We start from the raw sequence: 16,190 nt of genomic DNA, 5'->3' as shown, positions 1-16,190 counted from the left end.
TCTATATTTGACATCACCTTTTGTTTTTTGTGCATCTAGTACAATTCAGGGAGGCTCCAAAGTACAACAACCGGCGGCGGGCGTCCGTAGCGTTGTCCAAGCACCTGGGAATCCTGCATCGCACGAGAAGTTGCGGGACCCTGGACCTCTCAAACCTCCGCTCCCTCTCCCCCTCCCCCTCCATGACCAGCCTACAGAGCCTGGGCACCCTGTCCTTACAGTCCTCACTGAACATGGCACCACATTCCCAACACCATCACTCGAATGGTACTCCTGCCATGTCTGTTTCATCCACTAATTCGTCGCCGGCGAATTCGCAGCCGTCTACCCCGACACCAGGGAGCCCCGTCACAAACAGAAGTGCAACTCTGAACAGGTTACTGAAATTTATTGCTCTTAACCCAAAATTGATAATGTTGTTATTTTTGTGATCTTGTGGCAGCCTCTATGAATCTGTTATTTTCATTGGACAAATTGTATTTCGTGAAGCATCTCATAAGAAAAAAGTTTATTTGACTTGAAGCAAATTATAAGAATTCATCTACCTAAGTTTTTTTTTAGCATTTTCATTAGACTGGTACATAACCTTTAGTTTAATAGCACTTTGTAATCAAAGCTATTACTTTGTACTCTTGGATCCTAGGATACTAATTCTGAAGCACTTTTAGCACCAATATTTATGCTAAATTTAATGGTTTGATGATGCAGAAAGTGCCTTTTGAAGCATGCACATGTTTTGACACCCGAGTACGATATAGGCACATGTGCTCAAGAGGACATGTTGCATGTTTTCTGAAGTACAGAACTGTGGAAAAGTATACTGTAAATTTATTTATTTTATTGCAGGCTTAGTTTTTGCAGTACATGTAGAAGGTGAAACAATTAGGTTTTTGCAGTATTCGAAACAATTCTGAAGTACAGTAATACATTATGTACATGGAAAATGTATGCTCCTGGTGTCATGGATTTACGATAGATCATTACTTAAAACTGCCACAAATGTTTTAAGATTTATAGTACTATATTGGCCCTTTCCATATTGAAGTACTTTTTTCATGTTGTATCTACAGAGAGGATCTAGAGAACGTGAAGAAGAGGATGTACACAGCCCTGCCAGGGCGACAGTTTGTGGCCGTGAAGAAATACGTTCCTCGTGAGGTGGGAGAGTTGGCGCTGGCAAAGGGTGACAAAGTCACAGGTAGGGAGTGCAAATCTTTTTTTTTAACGAGTTTGCTCAGTGCAAGTCCATTGACCACTTCTTGGTACTGAACTACGCTCACTGTGGCAGCATCTCTTCTCCCTAAGTCAGAAACATCGAGCTTCAGCAAGTTCGACTAACTGACTCAATAGGCGAAGCAGGGATTACGAGGCTGCTCGGGAAATTACCTATCCCATTTAGCAGGAATGGTTTGATCAACTCACACCGGGAAGGTCCCCTACTCTTTCGATAAGTGCGGCGGGTTCATTTACGTACCTGGGGTATGACTCTCCCCAGACACCAAACCTCCATATATCGTCCTATCCTAGGGATGGCTCTAGCCAAAGCTAGGTACTGAAACAACCAGAGGGGCGTGTAGAACAGAAAGAAACAACATCCCGACTCCCGGGATTCGAACCCGCGCCGAACCCGGGCAGCCGGATCACAAATCACGACTGCTATCGCTGTCGCCACAAAAGCACTAGTGCCCTTGGGCAAGGACGATAGGCAGTACTTGAACACCACTGTTACAGTACTCATTTATGTCATACCTGAGATACGATAATATTTGATGCAGATGTTCTGGACTGGGTGATGTTTTGGGTCAAACAAGCTGAATCTCCCCTATACAATGTACATTGTAGGTAACTCTATATATTTTTCAGGGGTATGAGATCTTTGAACTCTTGTTTTGATATGTTGTTTGTGAGCAGTTGACTGACAGGCGGTCCCAGTTCTAGAATGTGAGACTAGGTTTAGATGTCACCTCTGTGATGGAGGTTAATTCAGACCACACAGCCCACCACAGGTTGTTGGTGGGTTCATATGGGGCACATCTGTAGGTTTTACCTGATCCATATCTCATTCAGACACCCTATTTTCCTATCAGGTCAATTGTTGATAAAAGATAAGGTAGATGAGAGCATTGGTTTGTGGGGAATAACTAGTTTTATAAAATTGGGCTACTGTATGTTCACATGTTTGCAGGGAGGCATTTGCAGTGCTTCAAGTTTTGCCGTAGAAACAACCATACATGTAGAAAGCACATATTACACATGCATGTGGCAGTGCAATGAGTTTGTGGCTACCACGAAAGCTTCAATGTAAAACCACAAAAAGTATTTCCGTGAAACGTGAAAATTCGTAGCCAATAACTGAAGGGAGATTAGAAATTCCAAAATTTCCAGGAAGAGTGTACCCACTATAGTTCTTTGTTGCTATGGTTTGGCAATAAAGACATGTACAATACTGATGAGAATCCTAGCATATTTTACACCTGTATCTGAATAACCAGAAATCTTACATGTACAAGCTGTGCAATGCTTTGCAGCTATTATATCTCATGACTTATTCCTTTGTTGTTGTTGTTCATTTCCCTCTAGTACTGGGCATCGGTGAGCAAGGCTTCTGGGAAGGACGTGTCGGATCAAATGAAGGCTGGTTTCCTTCGGACTGTGTGGAGGAACTGTCCAACAAACCCACCACAGGTCAGTTCCACAGGGTAGAGTACTGGGACCACTCCTAGGTCTCAAGTTCGTACATCTCATATTATACCTGTGACATTGAAGAAATCAATTCAAAATGTGAAACATACATGTATCAGGGTAGAGATCACAATCTGGCCAAATCCCCTTAACAGACAATCAGGACTTTTTAACTAAATGTCACTTAAAAGGAAGACCATTGCACATCCCTAGTATCCTGTTTGGAGTCTCTGTAAGCAGAGACTCTAAACCAGGATCTTTAACTGGTAGAATCTGTGATTTTTGTAGATAGCAGACTCTGAGACAACAAGAAAACCATAAGCTCAGGTGCATTATAGACATTTTGGTTGGAAAATTCTGCATTTTATGATATAATTGTTACTGTTGATCTTACAGTAGCAGTAAGATTATGAAAAAAATAGACTTTAGAAAAGAAAGGCCCTTGACATCATGCCACAAACCTGAAAGAAACAGGTGTCAGACTCCGTACTTTTGGACCACGTTTGAGGTTCTTTTTGCGAAGGCCTACTCTTGAAGATCAAAGTACATGATGAATGAGTCTCTCCCACGCAACATCCCTGAAGCCCTCCCTTAAGCATTTAAGGCGCAGCTGGGCAAAGCTCCAGCATAGAACAGCAGCATGTCACAAAACAAAATGTCCTCTTCAATTCAAAAAACAGATTGGGTTTTTCACATCAGTAATAACCTGTACTACAATGTAAGATGTAGTTTGTACACTGATCTATCGAAAGGCCTGAAGAGGCATACTTTAGGTTGTATACAATATGTGATATGGTATTAATTTTTTATTTATATGTATGCAATGCTGAATATGTTTATACATTTATTTTTCTGATGATTTATCACATGTGATTCTACACTGATTGTTTTTATACAATCTTAATTACGTTGAAACCACTTCTCTGTACTCTTTCTATTACAGTCTCTTACATATTTATGAATCTATCTAGGGGTACTTGATAACTTGCACATTCAGTCTTTGGTATTGGGTCACATCTCTCTGTTTAAAACTGCTTTCTTAGATCACCTCTTGTTGGGTCGGAACATATCGATAATTTGCATGCATGGCAACAAGGTACACGGGTAGATATTCTCATAGTTGCTTAATTTTCCATAAATATCTCTGGTACTTGTACAAAATCTTTACTTGTACTAGGTCTTTAAGTTTAAAACACCACACAACAGGCATGATTGCATGACCCTTTCTTTTCCCTTTCCATTCTGATCCCACCACCCAAGTACACAATCTAACCTAATTATCCCAAGCATGAAATTCTACTGACTGTTTAACCAATCACTAATCACCTAATTGTGAATCTTTGTTTTTAGATAAAGGAATTCAGGACAATTTCCATACATCTCAAAATAAGAACAAATCTATTTTATACTCATAGTAACAGTCTCTGTGAAATTTATGCTACACCCCAACTGTAAGTCAACCATGTTCTTACAAAGTGTGAAGCTTCATTGCCTAAAGTTGAAAATGAAGTTCAGTATCATAAGCTGAACATTATATTTGGTACATGGAGGCTGAAAAGTCTTGTCTCTGAGGGTCCTTTCATCAAATTATTCTGAAATTATGAACTGTCATCTATTTGAAATCATCATCAGGTAGGATTTGGACTTCATAATGGAGGTCTGACGCATGTAAGACATGAACACAGTACCCTGGTATCCAAATGATTCTTACTCCAGTTCGCTCTTCTGATTGCGTGTCCATAGAACAGTCTGGTACGTGTTATATATCTGATGTAGCCTGAGTACCATCCTCCAAAGTGACCGCTGGCTCACTACTTTCGCTTGCTAACCATGGATTAGCAAGCTAAAGTAGTGAGCCAGCGGTCACATCGGAGGATGGTACTCAGGCTAAATCTGATGACCTTGTAACCATTGGGAGCTTGCTTATCTCTCTACAGTGCTGGGACTGCCTGCCCATCTCATTAGCCTGGTATCCAGCCGTATTATAGCTCCCTAGTCTCTTCTGTCCTCTCAGAAGAGACTCGGCAGCTATACTACAGCTGGATACCAGGCTACTGCTTATTACTTTATTAGTGCAGACCTCAGAATTTTTACTAGGTTGGTTTAAACAGGCATATGTTTTGCACAGTGGACTTGGTAAAACACCGCTAAACCAAGCAGAGGAGAATGGTGACCAGGCTATAGTTGATAGGTTTTCGTTAGACATTTTGAATCTTCACCTGAAATACATTGTGTGTATGAGGAAGAGATCTGATTGGCTCCAAGGCTCACTGCCCACTGTGACAGCATTGTCAAATGATACAGGTATTCCAAAGTTCAATCTTAGTTACACCACTTCTGAGAGATGTGTAATACCCGAAATGATATTTAATGGCCAAACGCTTGAATAGAAATGGGCGCCAGACTATTCTGGTGATTAAGTTGCGATCAGAGGAACTGACTGGAGCTAGACTAGGTTGGATCCCAGGCTAGGAACATGGCTGACGTAACTAGCTAGACGTAACAAGCTTGTCCCAGAACTCGTGCTAACTATCCGCTCCCACCCTAACTCTGACATGCTGTTTTCTTTGTCCCACTGCTGCTACTACTACTACAGTGAGGAAAGTCAAAAGGAGAGCAGGTAAGATTTAAACACTAAATCTTAATAACAACAACAACTCACAACAGCAGCACTGGCCATGCCATCAACTCTGTAGCTAATGCAATCAGCAGTTCCGCCTTTCCAATAGCAGCTGCAGTCGCTGAGTGAACATTTGACAAGATATAGAGAATTCTTTTACACAACCAGTTAATACTTACGTTTCGGGCAATGTTCTAGCCAGCCTGAATTTTTTTCCGTCCCCTGGATTTTGAATGGAAATCTGTTGAAGGCGCGACTTTGCTAGGGGGGACGGGGGATATGCTAATGCTGGATAGAACCGTGGTTATAGTGTCTATCAGACACCTTCTTCAGAGCTTCTGACTGTCATTTATAGCCAATGTACAATGTAGGTGGCACTTAAAACGTGAACGTAAGCAAAGTGAGTAGTAAATTGTTGTGTAAAAGAAATCTTCTGTATCTTATATCTTACCAACCTGTCAAATTATTTTTGGAAACATTTGCAAACAAGTCTTCAGTGAATTTTGTAAATCATAAAGGAATCAATCATTTCATTCTTTACATGTTTTGTTGTCATTTTGTTATATTCGAATTATAAAATTATGGGCATACAAATCCAATCTTGGTTGCTGAAAGGTTGCTCAGCGATTGCTGCATAGCGGAAGGGCGGTTTTAGCTATTGGACTTCTACTGGTAATCATAATGGATATAGAAATGGGGTGTCAGAAAATGGCAAGGAGGATTAAGTTGCACCTTACAAGTCGTAAAACGACATCAAGGCATAAAAAAAATGCAATAACACGGTGCTTACTTTGCCTATACCATAGATACTATATCACTTTTATGCTTGCTATTTTGCAGACTTTGTTGGATTATGTTGTACCAATTTAGATGGTGATATGTCATTGCATGCACATGACAATGAATGTATTAACTTAATAATGGCAAGCAAATTTGTGATCGTGTATAGATTGCCTAACAGTAAGATCAGGTAGATACTTTAGCTCTAAGTTGGTAGCATGGCTTTGCTGCTCAAATGACACTTCCTAACATTAAAATCATTTACCCAAACACGTTGACAAGTTAACTTCATGTACATACAACTAAGTGGTTGAATAATTGAGCATTACCATGCACTGTAGAGTACCAAGGGTCGTTGGGAAGATATCGAAGGCTCTCGTCTCACAGTGTCGCAAACGAGTACTTGTACTACCGAGACACGGTACGCCAAATGAAAAGAGACGACCCTCCCCGAACTGCGAGTCCTATAAAAGCCTTCACTATTGGTCGGAGTAGTGGGCTGAGGATCAGTGAGACAAGAAGCATGGAAGAAGAAGAAGGTAGACAATGGAAAGTTGCAATGCAGAGGTGGACGCTGGAAAGGGCTGTAGTTTAGGAGTGTTGAAGCTGCGTAGCGCTATCAACCTTTGAGAAAGTTTTTTGCTTTGCTTCTAAGTATTTCGCTTAGGGGAGAGAGAGTGGGAGCACGCATATATCTTTATACGTCATTTCACAGTTTGAACTGCATATGTATGAGGTTAAAAATGAAGGCCCGAAACGTGTAAACTGTTTTTGTCTAGACAAAGCATAATAACATGTCCAGACATGTTTTATTCATGTCTCAGGGGCCTTCACCTTTGACATATTACCCACAGTGCATCCCACTATGCATGTGCAGTTCAAACCATTAACCAGCTTATTTAATGTATTTTCTGCATGGAATTTTTGTGTGTAGAAGTGGTGTGGAAAGAACTGCTGCATATAAATCATACCGTAGCTGTACACAGCTTTAAAACGGGGATACGGGTATATTTAGTAATTGATTCATTTTTCAGATTCTTGCTATCGCAGCAGACAATTTAGCTAAGCATGGTGGGTTAAAAATGAGGCTGGTAATAAGGAATAAAGTAGGTCTAAAATATTGAATCCATCACACTATAACAATCTATACCATCAAACACTTTTGCAGAGATGAAGAAGTTGCAAGGAAATCCCCCAAAGAAGGAAACTTTAGCCCCTAATACCTTAAGAAACATGGAAAGGAATGTACATGTGCAAGGTAGCCACATGCAAAGGGAAAGAGCTTCTACAGTGAGCAGGGCCTCAGGATTGAGGATGACTGAGTTTACTGTATCCAGTAATACTGAAGGTATTTTGTCCACCTGTAGTAAAGGGACGGAAGCTAAGGTTTTGGTGTCACTAACCAATGTGTATAAGGGCATTTTGTAAGGTATTTGGTGTACTTGATAACTAATACAGTACCTTGGAATATCCAAAAATGGTGATTGGGATAAGGAGTTATGATGTGAATATGGATGATATTAGCTTATTGTCATTAATCAAGTTATTATTGACCAATGAGAATCAAAGATTTCACAAAAGGAATTTAATGTATGGTGTCAAAGGAAACTGGATGATTGACAGAAAGTTAGCATTCTAGCAATGGTCACAGTCATGTTTGAATGATATTGACCAATGGGAAGCAAGGAGAATACCCATGAAATGCAGCTCAGCTTTAATGTTTTGAAGCTGGATGATTGACAGATAGATGGTTGATTATATTGACAAATGAGAAGGAAGGACTGTGCAAATTGAATTCAGCCTAGTGGAAGGGGAAGGGGGTGATTGACAGGTAAATTAGCATATTGCTAAAAGTCATGATCAAGTCAACATTGACCCAATGAGAGCCAGGGGACTTGATAGGAATGCAGGCTGGTGTGAGGGAGGGAGTTTGATTGACAGATAGATGTTTGATGGTATTTACCAATGACTGCATGGCGCAAATTGAATTCAGCCCAGTGAAAAGGGAATGGGGTGATTGACAGCAAAATTAGCATATTGCTAAGTCATGATCAAGTCAACATTGACCCAATGAGAGCCAGGGGACTTGAGAGGAATGCAGGCTGGTGTGAGGGAGGGAGTTTGATTGACAGGTGGAGGCCAGTGTTGACAGATGGAGGACATTTGTGTCAGGAGACAGATGTTGGGATTTAAAGGTCATGATAACTTCACCCATCTTCTCTCTGATCTTGAAGCAGGAGGACACCAGGATGTTTGTCTTGTCTGGAGAAAAGTTTACTCACAGGGAACCTTAAGACCCGTTGTGGACCTAGGCTTAGGGGTGTATGGAACCTATTTTACAGATTTCTTAATTTTCCTGCAAATGTACATTTTCAAAATTTTGTAAATTGTTTTCCTTGCTACATGTTTTAATTTGGTGTTAAATCCATTCTCAATATTGTTGGTTTGATGAAATATTTGTATTTTAGATTTTTTAGTGTATCATCATGATTGCACCGTTTCATTGTTTGAATTGGTATAGCCCTTGCTATCTTTATGTGTACATGTTTATTAGTCTCTGCATCCTGAATTTAACAACTTCAGTTGCTCATATGTTTTATCAAAAACTTGTAACAAATTCTTTGATTGGTTGCTCTTGGCAGATATCTACTGTAAAATGAACTGTTTAGATTACGAACTTAAAATACTGTACCGCTCAAACCTCCTTCGCCCATCTTAATACCACGGAATAAGTTCCTGTAAAGATAAAAGAATTTACAGTAGTATATGTATCCCATTTTTCCACTGCTTGACCCCAATATGTTCCTTCCCTTTTCCCATCTTATCTAAGACATCAGAGGAATCACTGATAAGATGTACCCAATCTCACACCCAGAGGACTACCTCCTTTAAGTCACACCAGGTTCTAAACTGTCTTAAAGATTCTGAAAAGGCTTATCTGATAAGTCTGTGACCCTATCTATTTACAGGATCCCCATACATCGTGTGTACATGTACATGTATACAGACTGTATGTGCATGTTGTTCATAGCGATACTATTAGCATAACTTTGTTTCTAACCTGAAAAATTACATTTGCCTTGAACTTAAATTGTCTCATCATTACCGAGGTCACACACCCAGTCAAAAAACATGCTAGGGGCTTAAGTTCTTTCCTATTATTATTTTCTTTTGGTAAACTTAAAAGGACAGCAAAATAAGTATTTTGAATGGATTATAACAGTTACTGCAAATCTGGAAACTTTTCCAGTGTTTTTCATAACACATTGTACCACCAATACATGTATGTCTCCCTTGTACAAATGTTTCAACCCGAAAATTTAAAACACTGAGAAAACCTTCTTTCCCCCTAACTGTGACGTAAACTAAATGCAAAAGTAATTGAACTTACAGTATGCAGAGGACCTAAGGAAATATTTTGCGATCCTCATCATTTAATATTTTTCACCAAGAGTGAACAGCTGCTTATAGTATACCTTTTTCGTACTATAGTCAGTGCTCAAAATACCCATTTGCTCAATTGCAAGTGCAACCGCATTTTGCTTGCTGCAACTTCTTTCTAATCCCAGGTTGCACAGTGTGCAACTAATAAAATTTTGCAGTTCATTGAACATCCCTTTTCTCCCACCTACATGCATACGCTTTTGTATCTATTTCTTTATTCATTGATGAGATAAAACAAAAGTGGTTAAGTGTAACTAGAAGAAAAGATAATGGATAAGTAGCTGATTTGGAGAAAGTAATAACTTGTAAGTGGGGCAACCTGAACTGTTGGCGCAACCTGGCTTTTGATTCAGGTTGCCGCCTGAAAAAGGTATTTGGAGCACTGCTATATAGTACATTGTAGATAGTGATGTATTGTTTCTTGATTAGCCATGACCACTGAGTCCCTGCTACTGGGTCATAGGTCACCATAACTCAATACAGGGTCAATCACCATGGTCAGGGCACCTGGGACATGTATGGATGTAATTAACCCATCAAATCTGTACAAGGTTTTATCTGCATTTTGGGTCAAAAGTAGGGTTCAGTTGGTACAAGGGGACCCTAGTGGGAAGTATCATATCCCGAAAAATGAAGTAATAAAAAAAAATATATTAATCTTTGTATTGAATTTGTTTTTACATTCACCAACCAACCCTATATGAATATTTGTGAGCTGTGTTTTCCAGCACAACTTATGAATATGAAGTAACCTACTATACATTTGAAGGAGAGACTGGAAAATGGTTTGGTCCAGTCGGTATGTCCACCCCCTGGTAAGGTAGAGGATGGTATAGCCCACACTGGCTCCAGCTGGATACCAGAGAAAAGCTTGTCAGTTTCCGAGACTACTCGAGTATGTGAGGTGTCGCTGCAGAGGAAGCCAAGATGTTGTGTTGGGGTAGGTCCTGTTTAAACCAGTTTGAAATAATTGTATTCTACCAGACGTTGTAATAACCTAGTACCAGTTACAATAGGCATGTTTTCAATATGTGGTGTCCTAAATTTGTAAATATTGGTAATTTGGTGATCTTGATAGCTACTATCAACAGTACTGGGGTAGTCAACATTTGATCAAATAGATATAGTATAGGAGGGGTTGGTAGGAATTGTAAGGGACATTTTGTCACTCAAGAAAAATGCATTTCACTGAAGCTATGCGTTAGTATTTCTCATCTATGGGTTTCTATAAACAGGTAGTTTTATCTGTCTTATGATGATATACTAGATATCGTTCTCTTGTCTACATTTTTGCACGTAGGCTATACTGTTACATGTTCGAAAAGAAACTCATGAATTAATTGGCTTTCAACGGTCCAGTCTTTGCGATACGCATGTATATTGTATGTAATTGCATTCTGTTCACTCGGTGATGTATGCTATTGAAAGAAAAGGTATCGTAAGATCAGATTTTTCACGTTTTTTAATGTAATACTAATACCTGCAGCTGTTGGTATGTCGGTAAGGGTAGAAGTTTTTGGTCACAGAGTATGTTTTCTTGTCAACACCTTGCCAGTGGTCTCGTACTTCTGTGTGTGCAAATTTTTAGATGCTGAGTCATATACTTTGTGCTGTTACTTGAAGCAATTAGGCACTGCTTAATTTACAAAAAGGTATGCATGCCTTTTTACACAAAGCATAATAAGCTTATTTAACTCAATGTTAACTGTAGTCTGTCAACTTAAAGCATAGCCGTTTAGTTAAATTGTATTTTGTGGAGCGTATTCAGTCGCTAATTCTACGCAGCACATTAATTTTTTATCGTGAATTCGTCATCAAATGTTATTGGCAATTGTGGAATGCCTAATTGCCCAAAAGTCACATTGGAATGTCAGGTTGTTTGGGATTTTGTAGTCTATAGTTTGTCGATTGAGATACATGTACCCTGGTCTACTGTTTATAATAGTGCATAAAGGAGTATTGTTGTCAAGGAAAACATTTTTTATTAAGCATTGCTCGCACTCCTGAATTCACAGTTAGGCATTGCCAGCCCTTTGTAATTAAAAATGTAATTTAGCATCATCTTTTTAAAGTTGCTTGGGCATAGTATCCCCCAGTGAAAATAAAATCCATTTTCTTCTGTTGGGTCAATGTAGATTACATTACATAATGGTGTTTGTCCCTGGTTGTCATCTTCCTGAACAATAGCATTCTCAATAGGTTCCACAAAGAATGGACCAGAATGAAACGACTTTCATAAGCCGCCCCCGAAAGAGATTGGCTGCACCATTGTGCCCTTCGGAACTGACACTACCTACATCTCCCCATTATCCACCCATGTTCTGTTATTACACGAAAAGAGCAAAATGAAAGAGATTGAAAACGGAGCATCGGGGTGGGATCCGACCTTTTCAAAACATACAGGCTTGGAATGATAAGATTGCCGACAGGTTTTTATTCGGAATTCGTATCACGCGATGCTATTTCGTCTTGCTGGAGTGGTCTTTTAGGTTAGGTCGGCTTAAATGGCATCAAGCAGGCTGGTTTTGAGATGAAGGATATTTTCCTTGGTAAATGATAGATGAAGACTTCCGAAACTCTGGCAGATAGATCGCTCTTGGTCGAGCGCAAAGAACATTGTTATTTGTCGATAGACGCCAACGTTTCTTAGAGACAGTTGCGTCCCTTTATTGAATAATGGGCTTTCCTTGTTTTAGTCGCAAATTGACTGCTGCATCTGGTCTGCGCTGCCTTCTCATGAACTTAAGCTGATAGAGATTAACGATTGCTCGATGAACGGCAGTTATTGATAAATGGAGTCCTGTAATTATAGTATATTCGTCTCAGTTCTGCAGAGCAATTGTAAAATGGGATTTATGTTTGGAGTTCTTTTATGAAGTGTTTGTCCTTGAAGGACCTTAGTGATAGATTTCCTTGTTGGAAACACCTTTGTAGGTGTGGATTGAAGCATTCGAGGCGGGGTATTCGCTTGCCCTTTGGTACAAGTATATCTTGAGGTGTTTTCAGAGAATCTAAAAAGGAGTCTGCAGACTAATCAGTCATAGGAATTCTCGACAGTTACCACTCGCATTACAAGTGGGTGGTAAGGTAGTCTCGAGTTTTGGTTGTTGACTTGGTTCAAATCTCTTTCAGGCCTCATTGTAGTGCATTTGGGAAAATTACATCTTCAATTAACTCAAGGTGAAATTGAGCACCTAATTTTAGTTAGGGACGTCATCTTGGATGGGACATATTTAAGCAAGAGGTCTCCTGTTTGAGGAGAGCAACACTTATGGAAAAGAGTATACATAGGTGTGCTTCCCAGTGTGATTGGATCAAACCTTACTTTAATACCGTACATAAGGGGTGTGTTGTGCCTAACACTAGTAACAGTGGTTTGCTGGTTATGCGAAATGTTAAGCTTTGTATTCTCTGCTTAGTTGACATGATAAGTTTGATGCCAAGACATGTACTTGAAGTAGGGTGGGTACAGATAATCCAGGTCAGGTCAGGATCAGAGGATCTGGTCCAGGTTCCGATTTGAACCTGGACCTAATTATCTGGGAATAGTTGTAAATGGGCAAAATAATGGTCTATTTTGCTACAGGGGAATCTATTTGCCGGAGTATAAGTTTCAATTGACTGTAGAAACTTGGTTGAAATGACTATAAACTCTACTCAACTTTTCTCTTGTTATTTTCTTGGTCCGTCAAGCCGTTAAATATGTGCTTGAACACCTGCTGATATTTTCTGTTCATCGTCTAATCGGTCCAACATCAGATCCAGAGATTTTTTTTCAGGTCCATTTTTTTCCGGACTTATCCAACAACAAAAAAATCTGGTTTTGTCCGAGTACACTGTACTGGTCCGCACCCCTAATGCCAAGCAATATTTCTCTCCCCACATTGTTTTGTCTTCCAACACTTAATCGACTTGTAGTAAAGTAAGACGGATTACTGAATGGAGACTTATTAATAGTCCTGGCGATTGCCGGATTTACCCACATCGATCTCTCCCTTTGTACTTATAATTGCATGTAATAAAGTCTTTCCTATGCCTTATATTTTGATGGTTTCAAGGGCAATCGACTCTCAAATGTGGAGGATATAAAGCTTGGAGTAATTCTGAGTGGACTGTAGATGTATTGGTTTTTTGGGTATATGATATATGCTATGCAGTATGCATCACTCTTGATATGTGAGCATACTGCAGGTTGATAGAAATATCAGTATCCACCAGTATTGTTATCCATTTCTAATAAGTTGTATCCTTTTCTGTCTATTTCTTAGACACAAGCGTTTGGATATGAACTTACAAAATATTGAAACTTTAGATTGTAATTTAGTTTTATGTATGAATGAACCAAAACCTTTAAAAAGTTAGGAAGTAACAATGTTTCACGTTGTCTCTTAAAAAATGATCTCAAAGCCCTTGTGAAAGATTTACCAGGTAAATTGCATGTTTTTTTCGCAATTCGTCAATAGACGCCGCCAATTAGAGAAAGTTGCCACCTTTTGATTGGGTAATGGGCTTTCCTTGTTTTAGTCGCAAATTTGTCGCAAAATCGCAACAACAAAATGATCTCTATGCCCTCCTGAAAGATTTACTAGGTAAATTGCTTGTTATTTTCGTTATTTGTCGATAGACGCCGCCATTTCTTGGAGACAGATGCATCCTTGTATCGAGTAATTATGGGCTTTCCTTGTTTTAGTCGCAAGTTTGTCGCAAAGTAAAAAAAAAAATGATCTTGATGCCTTCGTGAAAGATTTGCCAGTTAAATTGATCTTTTCGATAGACGCCGCCATTTCTTAGAGACAATTCTGTCCTTTTATTGAGTAATGGGCTTGTTTAATCGCAAGTTTGTCGAAAAGTAAAAAAAAATGGTCTTGAAGCCCTCATGAAAGATTTACCAGGTAAATTGCTTGTTCTTCTCCCCTGACAAAGCCAGGTCCAGCCCCAAACTGGCACAGGTGTGGAGTGAGGAAGGGCATATCGACCGCCCTCCTCAATATCCATTTGTCTTACACCGCCGGGGCTTCCTTAGTATGCTCCCCAAGTCCCAGGGTCAATCAGACCTCCTTGTCCTGGTCGGAAGCCACAACACTTGAGAAAATTGGCTATAGTCTGTCTGTCTCTTTTGTTATTGACAAGTCCATCAAAGGAAACCTTAAAACTTACCTGCAAACTACTGGGTAAGATGAGATATGGAGCAAGGTCATCAATGACAATATGGCTCGGAAAGGGGTGACTTCATTGCATACGAAGATAGTTCTGAAGAAAGAATACTTGTAGGAAAATGCTGAATGCAGTTTTGTTCAGGGAAAATATGTCTTGTACTTGAATCATTTGAATCTTTAGCAGGCCCCCAATGTTGTGCCATTGTGAAAGGCACTTGACACTTATTTCCGTACTTGACTCGGGTGAAAATGAGTACCGAGCTTCATTTAGGAACATCCTTTCGAATGGGACATAGAGCCACGTATTTGGGGAGAGCCACACTTCCAGCACATTTAAAAGCTACTGTACCACACTTAGTAGGGATGAGTGAATCAAACTTTACACATGTGTACATCCTGGTCTTACGCAGCTCGTACCAACAATGTACTGTACAAAATTGGTGTGTTGCACCTAAGTAAAAGGCATTGTTTTTCAGGTATATGTAACAAACAAAGCCACCGGTTCTTGACATTGGTGAATCTCCCTTCCAATTCTGACGAAAACAAGGGAATTGAGCGAGATCTCGAAAGAAAAAAAGAGACACCAGTGAGTCTAGTGATCAAAGGGGATGCATTTGATTTTGAATCAGTCCAACAAGAGAAATCAGTTCTCACACACTGGGCAGGCCTTGCAGTGCATTTTGCTGAAATATTGTGTAATATGTATGTAGATTAGCACATGAGGCATGTGCATACTCCTCGAATGGGTCACTTGGTATTTGTGCATGTTGCAAATGATTTCATAACAATCATGGAGCCTTAGATATCTTTAATATGATGAGTTTTATTTAGTAACCAATATTTACACTGAACTGAACAAAGGAAGGATTATAGAGGGATGCTTGCTTGAGGCACTCTTGCAGAGTCAATTTTGCTAAGACTTTTATCTGATTCTAAGCAGTGATATATCAAGAGAATAAAATTAGAGGCTTCTTAGCGTGTTTTGAAGTGTCGTATTTCCAACGTTTCAAGGACACAGGGCTTTACAGACTGGATTACTTGAAGGATGATAATCTGTAAGTTTGTTTGAGTTCTTTTACAGGGACTTTGTTAGTTTGTATCACATCAGGGGGCAAAGTTGAGGCAATTTTGCTGTTTAAGATTTTGTATAGGGCACACAGTGCATTACATGTATGTGGGATCTCTGAGTCTGACTGTACATCCCATATAAGGGCATTGGAAGATCCCAACCCAAACTAGCTACCGGTACTCATTTTTTAGTCAGGTGAGGAAATGGGTGTAAAGTGCCTTTCTGATATGCACAACATGAGGGCCTGCTAGTGATTCAAACCTAAAACCTTTAGATTGTTAGCCAACCACCCTAACTACAAGACAACGTAAATCGAGAAAGCCTGGATGGATTGTATTGATATTTCTTATGTGGGTATGGTCTTGATAAGACGTTGAAATAATCAGATTTTGGGCCGCCTGGCAGATTGTTAAGGTATGTAGCAGAACTTCCTGTGTCA

The 16,190-nt window shown here is 39.7% G+C and overlaps 1 protein-coding gene across 10 annotated transcripts in view; it reads left to right on the top strand.

The window, feature by feature from the left end:
• The window catches only part of LOC118407003 (SH3 and multiple ankyrin repeat domains protein 3-like), a 140,939-nt gene that overhangs the window by 76,367 nt on the left and 48,382 nt on the right, over positions 1 to 16,190 (top strand). For 5 of the 10 annotated variants that reach the window (XM_035807410.1, XM_035807412.1, XM_035807411.1 and 2 more), the window contains 6 exons: positions 40 to 376; positions 1,071 to 1,198; positions 2,581 to 2,685; positions 5,279 to 5,302; positions 6,424 to 6,621; positions 7,251 to 7,430. In XM_035807410.1, coding sequence (XP_035663303.1) covers positions 40 to 376; positions 1,071 to 1,198; positions 2,581 to 2,685; positions 5,279 to 5,302; positions 6,424 to 6,621; positions 7,251 to 7,430 — 972 coding nt within the window. The remainder of the gene's footprint in view (positions 1 to 39; positions 377 to 1,070; positions 1,199 to 2,580; positions 2,686 to 5,278; positions 5,303 to 6,423; positions 6,622 to 7,250; positions 7,431 to 16,190) is intronic. The other 5 variants (XM_035807415.1, XM_035807414.1, XM_035807417.1 and 2 more) reach the window with 3 other exon arrangements.

Source organism: Branchiostoma floridae, chromosome 19 (assembly GCF_000003815.2).
Source record: "Branchiostoma floridae strain S238N-H82 chromosome 19, Bfl_VNyyK, whole genome shotgun sequence".
NCBI classification, from domain to species: Eukaryota; Metazoa; Chordata; class Leptocardii; order Amphioxiformes; family Branchiostomatidae; genus Branchiostoma; species Branchiostoma floridae.
The sequence above is the reverse complement of the archived record's forward strand: the minus strand, read 5'-3'. Positions and strand labels throughout refer to the sequence as shown.